At 47.3% G+C, this 12299-nt stretch overlaps 1 protein-coding gene across 14 annotated transcripts in view; it reads right to left on the bottom strand.

Annotated features, from left to right (window-relative positions):
• Nucleotides 1–12299, bottom strand: part of ITPR1 (inositol 1,4,5-trisphosphate receptor type 1) — a 182521-nt gene that overhangs the window by 56138 nt on the left and 114084 nt on the right. For all 14 annotated transcript variants that reach the window (XM_063348471.1, XM_063348468.1, XM_063348473.1 and 11 more), the window contains 2 exons: nt 10072–10204; nt 8472–8662 (listed from right to left, as the gene is read on the bottom strand). In XM_063348471.1, coding sequence (XP_063204541.1) covers nt 8472–8662; nt 10072–10204 — 324 coding nt within the window. The remainder of the gene's footprint in view (nt 1–8471; nt 8663–10071; nt 10205–12299) is intronic.

Here is a 12299-nt window from a genome sequence, read left to right on the forward strand (position 1 = left end):
ATCACCGGGAGGTGAAGGCACACGGGAGGAGCGCCGGGAGGTGAAGGCACACGGGAGGAGCGCCGGGAGGTGAAGGCACACGGGAGGAGCGCCGGGAGGTGAAGGCACACGGGAGGATCACCGGGAGGTGAAGGCACACGGGAGGAGCGCCAGGTAGAAGCGTTGACTGTTGGGCTGGGGGTCTAAATCCCCCTGCAGACAGAGCAGATGGCTCCCAAAGCGTGGGAGCCTCGGGGGCCTGACCTGCTTTCAGCACAGAGCCTTATTTGAGTTCCTCCTGCGTACGTGTGGGAGCACGCACCCGCCGGGTCACTCAGTTAATCTGTGCAAGGCTCTTGCATGGCAGGAGCATGAATCCCACTTCCTTACCGAACCAGCAAGCTCTGTGTAGGTGTGAGAAACAAGGAAGTCTGCAGACTCCCCAAAAGAAAAAAAAAAAAAAAAAAGTGTAAGATCTTCTTGAGAGACAGAGGAATTAAAGAAAACCATAGCAACAAGTCAGTCCACCTACCCAAACCACCCACCCACCACCAGTTTCATTTGCTGACGCACTTCAAAAACAAGCTGGCTCCTACCCGCGCTGGAAGGTGAGCAAGCCCTGAGAGCTCATTAAATTCCCGTCTCAGCTACTCCTGGGTGCCTGCAGCAAGCGAGTGGGATATAAATAGAAGTTATATAACAGCGCTTTGTTGATTCCCGTGCTTACCAAAAAAAAAAAAAAAAAAGCAGCATGACCTTGTTTTTCTGAATAGCTTGCCTCTGCCTGCTTGTGGAGGACTTTAATCCTGCTAGGGATCATCTTAAAAGTTTATGTTGGACCTTGGATCCCACCGAGAGGAGTAAGGAGAATTAATGATTTACATCCCTGCTCCTTACAGGACCAGGATCCCACCTGGACGTCGAGACGATTGACCCAAGAGGTCCGTGGTACCCAACAACCATGAACAATAGAAGGCTACCAAGACTGGAGGACAAGCAAAGCAGCTGAACCCCGATATAGCACTGTTTTTTTTTTTGCACCTCAATTGCTCTATTGCATACACGGGCACCTCAAAATTTAAGCACAAAACTTCCCTTCGGGCAAAAAGACCAAAAGATTCTGTGATACAAGAATACCGATGGCCCAAACATACTTTAACGAGTAGTATCGGCTGCAGTTGAGGTAGAAAGTGGTATCATTACAATCTCACCTCATCCACCCTGTTCTCAATCTCACCTATGCACCTTACTGCCCCCAACAGAAATGAAATCACCTCTGCAGGAACGACTCCTCGCAGCTTTTGGCTCTGTCTCTCAGTGCATTATTAGTAGGGCTTGTTTATTTTTAACACGATGGTATCTATTGGCTAGGCGAGACGGAGATTCACCGTGCTGAATGCATTAGAACACATGCGAAAGGGAGCGTGCGCTCCCAGGGGTGGCCATCTCAAGCGTCCTCACGTGCTGCGGATCAACAGAGCATCAGGACGGGGATTTCCTCAGCGCTGACTTAATTACCAGTGCAGGTTCGGTGCCTTGCTTTGAAGGTAACTGCGCCATGCAGGAGGGGCTGGATTTGCAGCCCAAATTCTCCTTCATTCTGGAGAAGGTTCTCTTTAACAAGGGGCCGCTGCCCACAGCTGAATGAGATGGGTGGATGCAGGTCCTTACCAACACTTACTTTTCTTTTTTTTAAAATGTCACATTCTGAAGCAACATACTCAGAATGTAAAAAAAAAAAAAAAAAATATGGTGAGAAAAACCTCATTAAAAGGGTGAAAGACATAGGTGAAAGACTTAATACATGCCGACAGCTTGCTGGTTCTGCATTAGTCTCTTGAATAGGTACTACTAAAACAATGTAAAAAAGATATAACATCCTGTATCAAAGAATTCTGCCTGTTATAAACAAAGTAGAAATTTTAAAAGACTTTTTTTTTTTTTAAATGAATGACCAAAAGTTCTCAACTGCTATGTGCAAAAGCTCAGCGATCCAAAGACATTCTTGCTTCTGAAGCATTTACCACCACGTGCAATTTTGTGTGCTCTAAGATAGACGCAACTTGCAAATTTTTAAAGTAGTAAATCTGGTTTAAGAAGTCCAAACCACAAACCCTAAAGCACCACTGTGTCACTAAATCTATGTTTTATAATCACCAATACGTCTGTAGCATTTTGTAAAATTTTCTCCCCATTTTGCAGGGCAATTGCAGTCACAGAGAAAAAGAAATTCTCGGTGTTTTGGCAACTGAATAGCACAGGACACATTTAGGCCAACAGGGAAAAGTGAAAAAAAATAAAGCGGGTTGCCTGGCTGGTTCCAACTATTTCACTGTTGATCTTTTTAGCATCGCTTATCCTTTTTGTCACTGTATTTCGCTGAAGGACACAGATCTGCCTCAAAGCTACTGCTCCCTCCAGCCCGAGGGCTGCGGCGGACGCTCGCCGCCCCCCAGTGCGCACCCCAGTGCGCTCTCCTGCCTGCCACACACACCAGCGGGAATCCGACAGCCCGGGAATTCCATCCTTTTTGAGCATCAGTTCTGCAATTATTTAATAACTATCGATCATCTTTGGACAGACTGAGGCAGCGAGTTCAGCAAAGGCGAAAACAGTTCACTGTGTTGGAGTTTTCTTACTGGTGGCAATGCACGAGGAGAAGCGTCAACCAAGTCCAAGTCCGTGTATGCTGCAAGACAGAGCTGGACAACCCTGTTAGCCCAGCATTTTACCCAAACTGGTATTTCCTACTAAATGAGACTAATGAAGAGCTGGCTGCCATGACTCCAGGTATTTCGCTTGTTCAGAGCCCCCACATTGGTACTTCTGCAACCACAGCCATAGCCCAAACCCTAATGAGCACTCCAAGGAGGGCACGCAAAACCCACGGCTCCTCTTTGCAGGCTGAACTGAAGAGCTCTACAAGTTAAAGGAACTCGAAGCCACACGGCTTACTGCACAGTCCCATCTCAAAGGAGCCTCACACACACATGTGAGCTCCAAACCCTGGCTCACCGCCACACTGATTCGCTCTTGCCATGTTGTGAAGGAGGCACGACCCTCCGATCCACCACCACAGGCTCCTTGATGCTATCTCTAGTCGTGGTGGCCCCCCAGTCCTCATCCCAGACATCCCTCCTTCCCCCAGCAGAGAAGAGCAGACCCTATCATTGTCCTCGGTGCAGGAGCAGCGAGTCTGCTCAGATGCCTTAAAGCCAGGAGCAAGTCCCACTTCTTTCCTGAAAAATAATCACCTTTTGCTCGGGCACTGACTCCTCCCACCTCACCCTCCATGCTTGCAGCCCATCTCAGGAAGAGCTGGGGATACTTCTTCACTTCTGCACTTCAAAGTGGTAGCTCTGCATCACGTCACTTTGAAGTGGCACTTAAAAAAAAAAAAGCCTTAAACTAAACTAATGCCATCAACCTCATTTTACCTTCCCTTGCTGAAAATACCAACGTGTGCGTGTGGGTAATTTGTCACGCAATCTAACTTTCGAGAAGATCCCTAATTAACCGAGCGGACCAAAGCCTCCATGGAGAGGCAGTTACGTAAGGGACCTGACTCGCCATGAACTTCCACCGACCAAGGAAACCCGAAACTCCACGGAGGTGAGGCAGAGTAACGGCGCATGTAATTTTTATTTGGCAGATGAGAGACGAGCGTGACAGACGTCCTCAGCAATTTCCTCTGCTGTCATTCATTCGCCAGGGTTGCTTTAACGGAGGAAAACTGGCCGCGTTGTGGCGTGCGCAGGGAACGGACCAAGCTTCCATCCCTGCCGAAGGGGATGCAGTCCCACGTGCAGCGTGCCCACGAGCGATACACCTGCCAGGGAAGCTCTGGCAACGTGTGCCCAAGCCAGCAGCCCAGGGGGACGGTGCCAGGTGCCAGCCGGCATTGCCCGGGATGCAGGGCATGCTCGCCCCTCGCCATTTCAGGGGAGAGCATCCCCCCCCAGGGCTGCTCCGTGCAGAACCGCTGACGCCAGCGCTCTCGAGGTGGATGCTGAGGGTTATATAAATTAATAAAGGGCTTTATGTAATGTTCAGTTCGGCGAGCAGCAGCGTTTGTCAATTTAATTTGTTGTCCGGTTTCGACCCTGAGGTTCCACCTCCGCCTCCTTACAAATGAGGACAGGCTTCCCACCCAAAAAAAACTGGAGCTCCTGCCGAGCGGGAGCAACGAGCTCACCGGACACAGCTATGACACCTTCATCAGCATCTCTGTTACCAAAGAACCCGACAGGGTTTCCAAGTGAATTCCAAAAACTAAAAACAACCCAGAAAACTTTCCATGCAGAGAGCTTTAAGTGGGCGAAGACCTCTGTTTTTCCCCCAGAACAGTTCACTTATCACATCCACGTTCACCCCTATAGCAGAACACAGCAGCATGGGATTTGCTGTGCCATACTCTACTGGCTTAGCTTCCTTCCTAAGGAAAACTGGGAGTATTTTTTCTTGTCCTGCTTCTCCCCCACATTAATTTTCCTAACAATACAATAAAAATCACTCCTGCCAATTATAATAGGGAACATTTCTAGATTTGCTTTTCTGCTAGAGTTGGCAACCACCTACTTTGCCTAGCCTTAACATGGGCCCTTTATGCATGTAATGAAGCGGTAACACCTATTCCAGTTATCCCTTCCCAACATCATGGGGATCTGCTCTCCCAGTAACGCTCAGGGGAGTTACCCGGGAACTCCCATTATTAACCATATTACAATCATCATGTGCGAGTTCCTGTGTGTCAGTACAAACCTTGCACTTAACTTCAGGCCGAATTCATTTCCCGTGTGAAAACCTGGAGTTCAGAAAATGCCATGCAGGGGTGACACATTTCTGGCTTTGCTGCCAAAAAGCTTTTTTACATAACCCGTCCCTATCCCACCAGTTTCCTACTCTCAAAGGCCTGCAGATATAAGTAATTTAGGTTCAGTAAAAATTATTCAGACTGAGCACAGAATGAACTTGCTCGGAATATGATAAATCAACAGCTGCTAATAATAACCCAAAAAAATTTGCGAAATGAAGATAAACTGCGTTAGACCTCAAAGACGAAGCTGGTCGATTTGGCTAGGGCGACTTTCACAATGACAAACGTATCTGATGCAAAATGAACACAGTTATTAGTCCAGAGACTAAAGATGACTCTTCCACTGGCAGTTACTGGAAACTGCTGTAGAACTGCAGAAAATCCACTCTGGAGGCTGCTGTGAAGCCCTACCGACCTAATCTACAAAATTTACCAAACGAATATAGACCAGAGAAAGATCAGGATAAAAGACCACGGAAAGTATTGGGTTCGTTTCCGTAGGCGCACCTAGTTTCCATAAGCAGACAAATTTTGCAGCGTATTTTGTAACAACGAAATCTCACTGGGTAGGAGACCATCACACTGCCGCGCTCTTATGAAATCCTTGCTGTGCTGTAGTGAAAGGCTGTTCTATAACACCCACCGGATTTGAAGCCGTGCACAATAGCCAGTACTCCACGAGTACCACCGCGACGGCTGGGCTGCACCCACACCTTCTGCATTTTCTGGCTGAGCAGATACACCATTCTTCCTACGTGAAGAGAGAAAAGCTCAGTTCCCTGAACTGACTGTCTCAGGACACCAGTTTAACTTGGACATCTCTCAGCAATTACTCTGGGAGATACAGACCTGAAATAGTGATTTCACGAAAGAGCAAAACCTCCACCTTCGCTTCGATTCACCGGAGTTGAGCCAGCTGTTCTCCCAGAAGTTAAGCTCTGTGGTTGGCGGTTTTTTTTTTTTGGTTTTTTTTTCCATTAAAGTTTTACTTACTTGGCTTTCGTGACTCAAATACTACTGAAAGACCAGAGTGCTGAATACGTGCTGCTCTTGACTGACATTGCAGCAGTCCCCGCGGGCCCTGACTGTGCTAGAGCCACTGCAAGTAAAGCCAGGCACCCGCCAACTCACCACCCAGCACCAGGACCGAGCTAAGTCATGGAACACCTTTGTGCTCTGATGAACCTTCTTTTTTGCCTTTTGCTGTCAGGCCACAGGATTGCTAGAACACAGAATACCTACGCTACAACCCCTCCATAGGATATTTTCAATAAAGTCTCCTCCGTGCTTTGCATGCATGAGTAAGAGCTGCTGGGTGTGCCCGAGACCTCGGAGCTTACAGCATTCATTAGCTGTAGGCATCACGAGTCATTTGGTTCCTAAAACATTCCGTACTTAGTAGCAGGCTACCCCAGAGACCCCCCCCAGCCCCTCGCCGCTGCTTTACAGCACATACCCGCACACGCACCACAGCACCACTGCTGCCCAGAACATGTTCTAAAGGTAAAGACAACTGCCAAGCGCTTATTCCTGAGTGGGAAAGGACGGAAAATAGTTACCCTGGTTTATGGAAGTAACATCTATAAAGGCAAGAGAGCACCAGAAACTGGCCGGAGGGCCGGGCACGGATGTGAAAGTGTTACAGCACTTGTCGTGAGCACCCCGTGCCAACAGCTCATTCTGAACCACAGAGCTGTCCTGCAGACTCCCCGCTCCCGCTTACAGAGAGCAAATACAAACTAAAGAATCTCCCTTTTCAGTGGAAAAAGGTATCTTTGGAGATGGACTGCAGATCTCCCTGTTTGTTTTGACCAGACGAGCTAAGGAATGTGCTTCCAACCCTGATTCGCACACAGTGGGAAGTGACTCCACTCAGACCATTCGTTCTGGGTTCCAGCACAAGCAAAGGATCTCTCCACATCAGGCTGGTGCAGAATTTGTTTTTCCTTCCAGCATGACAGTGTGAGGTTACCTGAGGCTCCCCGAGAGCTAGAGAGATGAGAGCTCAGCTTCCTTTACATTGGAGAAGAGCAGGAAATTTAAAGGAGTGACTCTCCCCAAGGAATGTTAATCCTGTCACTGCAGTTTAAGGTGACATAGGATTTTAAACGCTTGATTCCCACTTTGTCTTTTGCAAAGAAGCTTCACCCTAGACCATATACACAGGGGAAAAAAGAGGGCACTGATTACAGAGACAGGGTGAAGGAGCCCAAAAGCCTTCCCTCTCCTCTCAAGGGGAGTTTGCATGAACACAAGAGGTGCTGCTGCAGAGATCCCATGCGTGTTTTAACCTTAGCGATCAAATATAACTATCCAGGATTCAGCCCCACATTCCACTTCATCAAATCTCCCCACGTACTGCTGCCCAGAGGACACAGCTGCTCTTTAGCACAGCTCTGGTCAGGTTTGAGCCAGGCATTTCTATGGGATTTAATCTGTTTTTGCTGGCAGGCTGGTTTTCCATCAGATCAACCGCTTGAAATTCACCTCAGCCCACACTGCACGAGCCGAACGAGGAGGGGACAGGCAGAGCTGCCCGGAACGGGACAGGCCCTTTGGCAGCAGCCCACAGTGAGAGCGCAAGATGGGGCGCTGCCTCCCATCTGGTCAAACGCTTCTCCCAGAAGTTGCCATCGAGGTCTCGTTATGACTAACGTTGTGACTGCGGCGGCTCTGTGCTGCTGCAGCGATATCAGAGACAGAGTTTCAGATAGTTCAGTTTTCAGGGCAGAAAAAGAAAGGACTGGGGAGTGGTTATACCATACTGGGAACAGTGGGCCACATATATAAGGTTTCTTTAGTTCTCTTTGCCCAAGCTCTTCTGAAAATGATAGCATGTTTTATCTTTAAGTACCTAAATAAATGTTCCTAATTAGGATGCAGCACAAATGGCATGAAATTATAAGCCTAACTCTGTATGTGTATCGAACATTTGGATGTATCACTCCTCTGAGTGAAAGCAGCAATCTGCAGAATAGACCTTAAACAAGTCACCGATTGTTTTGTTCAGACGTGTGAAACACGCTGCAGCGGGGCAGGAAAGGGGTAACACTCTCTGGAACAGCTACGCATAAAGCCCATTGTCCAAGACAGAAACAGACTGTTGGCAAACAGAACACATACAAAGTCAAAAGAAAAAGATATTACATGTTCGGTAATCTTTGTAGGCCCCGTTTTGTCATAATAAGGTTTTACTTTCAGTTTGGAAGAAGTACATACCTCTACCTGTCACAATTCTCATTTAGGGAAACCAAATCCTTAAAACGCAGAACAAAGGACAGCGAGACTACAGGAGAAGGGTGCTCATCTGGAGTTTACTGTTATTTTAAATTCCAGTCTGAAAACTAACAGCTAGTTGTAAAAGTCTCTGAGCACACTGCAGTTGCCTAAACTTACTCATAGAAGCCGTCACATTAACTTACACTACAAAGCTGTTTTGTTATACATTCCTCTATATCGCCCTGGGAAATACCTCAATTACTCAGTGCCCATGCAAACATTTATTAAGTTAACTTTTGCATGGTAGACACTGATATTTTTCTTAATTACAGGTCAAAGATCATTTAGTCATTTCCCCTCCCATCTCCTTAACCTCCTCAAGTTTCCTGGATTTCATAAAAACATTTCCCTTCCCACCATGTTTGAGTTAAAAGCTTGAAGTTTTCCATTTCCCTACCTGTATTGTAGTGTTCCCACCTTCCAGGAGGGCAATGGCTAGCAGGATGCTCTCATGGAAGACTCTGTCACTCGTGGCATTCATGATGAGATCGATCACCAGGTTGGAGGCACCTTCCTTATCCAGGTGACACTGGACATCCGCCAAACTCATCTCACCTCGGCTCATTGAAGTCGATCCGGCACTTCCTCCTATAAAGGTGATTATGAGAAACAGGCTGAGATTCAAACCCTACGGTGATGGCACCTCTCTTCTGGTTTAAATTATTGACCTATCCTGAACAATGTGCACACGTTTATTAACAGTGATGAACTCGGCCCTGAGCACTTCTGCAAGGAAGAGTTTGTAACTCAAAGCACAGATGGGGCATGTTGTAAGATGGGCAGGTAACATCGCTTTAGCTCGCGCGAGTCTGCAGGAGGTGGTGTCCTGGAGGAGGACAGCCTGCGCTGGCAACAGGAAACGGCTATTGCCACTGCCGCCTTCATTAGCAGCAGAAAATGGAAAGAAGGCTGGTGTATTGGAGGAGGATTCTGGAAAGAGCATGGATTCAGGGATACAAAGAGAAGTAGAGGCTGTGCAGGACCAGTGAGGGGATGGAACAAATTCCAGAGGATGGCAAGGCCAATGCTACGCTTCTGTGCAATTACAGAGCCGTGAACTTCATGGATGAACAGACCAAACAAGAGAAGCAAGCAGGAGTTTGTGGAAGAGACCGGAAGAACTGAAGAAAATGCTTTAGAAAGTAGAAGAGCATGGCAGCAGACAGCACAACACAAGGACTAATGAAATATATATATCAACTTCAGAAAACAGGGGGAAATAGTTGGGGGTGTTTTGGTTTTGTTCATTTGTTTGTTTCTGATCAGGCCTGCTTTCAACAGCATTACCCACTGTCTTTATTCTGAAGAGGCAAGACCCACTGAACTTTGTTTTGACAAAGCATGCTTGACGTTACTGACTTTTTTAGCAATGGTCTCAAATTGAATAAACTGCACTTTATCACTGACTTCAAATCAAATTTTTGCTCATCCTACCCCACAATCTCTCTGTAATACAATTAAATGGTTTTGTTTCAGATATAGTCAATAATCTGACATCACTATGAGCAAATATTATTGCAAATATTAAATTGATCAGATTTTCTAAGCACACTCATTCAAAGCAAAGTTGCAAAATTCAAGCCAGCCCAAGATGGTCTCTGGAAAGCGTAAAAAGCTCTGCCTGCTTAATTTTAAAGTACTTTCTCAAATGCAGTCAGGAGAAAGAGGTCACTGCTCCCATCTGCATGAGGAAAGGGCAGTTGACATGGTAAGACACAGGAGAGCGATGTTCTGCACGGCCTAAAGTGGAATCCTTCAAGGAGAGTTAAAACACGTTGGAGTTCCCAAGGCCAGGAGCGACATGCAAGCAGGATTTCTTCCACATCCTTGTGGATAGTTCCTTCTTATTTGGGATTTCATAGAGCAGAACAGTTGGGGAAAAGCCCAAAAGGGGGAGGAAAAAACCCCTATTTCACCTGATTTGCCAGGCAGACACAGACACACAGCATCTGGCAGGGCAGACGACACACACCATGACGAGCAGCAGCACGTCCTACCTCCTGCCCCGGCTTTGCTGGCGCCTCCAGCAGACAAGGGCCCATTGCCGAAGGTGGTGAGGCTCTCGCGCCGTCCTGCCGGTCGCACGTTGCCATAGTAACGGTTGACCAAAACTTGCCTGAGTGCCTCCCCCTTGAGTCAAAGAGGACAATGAAATCATGATGTGAGCTTAACGAATAAACAAACTACTAATATTCAGTAGCAAGGGCACTGCTGTTATCATTAGCCTAACTATAGTGAGGGAGGGGGAACCGAAACCCTGGAGATTTGGAAAAATCCACTGAGCATCTCCCAATGTGCTCGGGCAGGCTGGGACACCGGGGGTCTCGTGCGGCTCAAATAAAATTATGTGTTCCCAGAAACAGCTACAGTTCAGATTTTTTGCTACAGCTTTCTAGACAGGTTTTATTCTAAAGGAGTTTGGTTTGGTTTTTTTAAAAAAAATTAAGATCTATTGTCTCGATTTTAAATGTAAAAAAAGTGGCATCTGTACAGCACCAACACTAAAAGAGGAGAATTAGAGAAAGCGTAACATTAGAAACGGTTTAGTGAGCGAGCAATCCTATTCTCAAGCCTATCCTATTTTGCCATTTCGCCAACGTTACAGGAACCCGCTCTTTTCTCCCCTCCGTCAGCAGCTGATGCGATTAACACTGGCAGCCGCCGAGCGGAAACCCGAGCGATCCCCGCTGCATCCCGGCTCTTTGTCCCCCGCTGGCAGCCGCCCGGTCACGCCAGCAGTCAGCATCCCAGCACATGAGCCCGGGGACGCTGCAGGGCACCGGTCCTCAGATAACCCCGATGGTCCGGGAGCACCCGGCACATCCCCGCAGAGCCCATGCCCCTGCCCTCAGCCGAGGCCAGAGGAGACCAAAAACACCTCCCAGGTTGAGCATCAACCTGCGGACCCTCTCGCTTAAGGCTTTATAGGAATTCCCAGTAATTCTGAGCGCTGTACAAAAGCCAGTGGTACTGCCAGCAACGGGCAGATACACAAACACCCCAGCTCGATTAATGGATTTTTATATTTTTTTAATGAGGTCTTTGTGTGAAAAGGAAAAGTGGTGATTATTTTAACCAGGAGCCCCTGCTCTGCTAACAGCAGCGCGCTGTGGGTGCAGCACCTGAGAGGCAGGGGGGGAGGGGATTTCCAAAAATAAAAAAATAAAAAAATGGTTCTAGCCAAGAATAATTTCGTATTAAAAATCTGTCAGGGTGAACTACAGTATCTTCATCTCCATTCACAAAACAAGCGCTTGGCACTGATTTTCAGTTTGTATTTCAAATGAAATTAGCTGTCTGACTATAGATTCAAAATGTCATTTACCATGAGGTTCAATATTAGCTGTCATGCAAGTGAAGCTTTACTTTTTAAACTTTCACGAGAGGCCACAACACAAATAAGTAAATGGAACAATGTAAATGTGCATCATTTGGCTCATACAAAACTCCAGCACTGCCGCAGCCACGCTGCTTTTGATGGAAATCTGCCACCCACAGAAGGCAGCTCAGAGAAATCCTTGTACCCCAATGTACTGGAAAGACAAAAACCTGTCTGGAAACGAACAGTCCTTTACCGAAGCTCAGCCATCACTTCCGAACGGAGAAGCTTAAAACCTGCCTGCAGCCGGTCAGGGATCACTGCCCTCCCCGCGAGGCTGGTGCTAACTCAGGGCTCCCACCACCTGCTCCCGTCACTACAATTTAGCAGATTAAAAATCGCTCCCGTGGATTGTTAGTGTGAAAGCTGCAGCACAGGAGCTGCGTTTTATGGAATGCGATGGGGACGGGGGAAGCGGCAGGGAGACAAGATGTAAAATAAACACCAAGTGAGCTGCTTTCCAACCAGCTGCTTCCAAAAGCCCCGCAAAAAAGAAAAAAAGGCCAGTTACTTTAGAAGCAACAGTAAAAGATGAGCACTTGTGCAAGGGGCATACGCTTCTCATCACCGCTTGGGCCAAACAGTTCACATGTAGGACAGGCAAGAGACTGAATTCAAAAGCTCAAGGAAAATCATATCCCAGAGGAGCTACTTTGACTGACAGCGACAGGAGAGTGTTTAGTACATGATGTAGTGCTTTAACCACCTTTCTGCTCTCAGTCTGGCAGGTAAGGAAGGCTACATGACAGAACAAGGCCAAGCCAGACAAAAAAAAACCAAAAAAACCCCTTAACTACATCTTCCTTCTACATGTGTACTGATTAGAAAGGCAACTCGATACCCTAA

Source organism: Chroicocephalus ridibundus, chromosome 10, assembly GCF_963924245.1.
Source record: "Chroicocephalus ridibundus chromosome 10, bChrRid1.1, whole genome shotgun sequence".
NCBI lineage: Eukaryota > Metazoa > Chordata > Aves > Charadriiformes > Laridae > Chroicocephalus > Chroicocephalus ridibundus.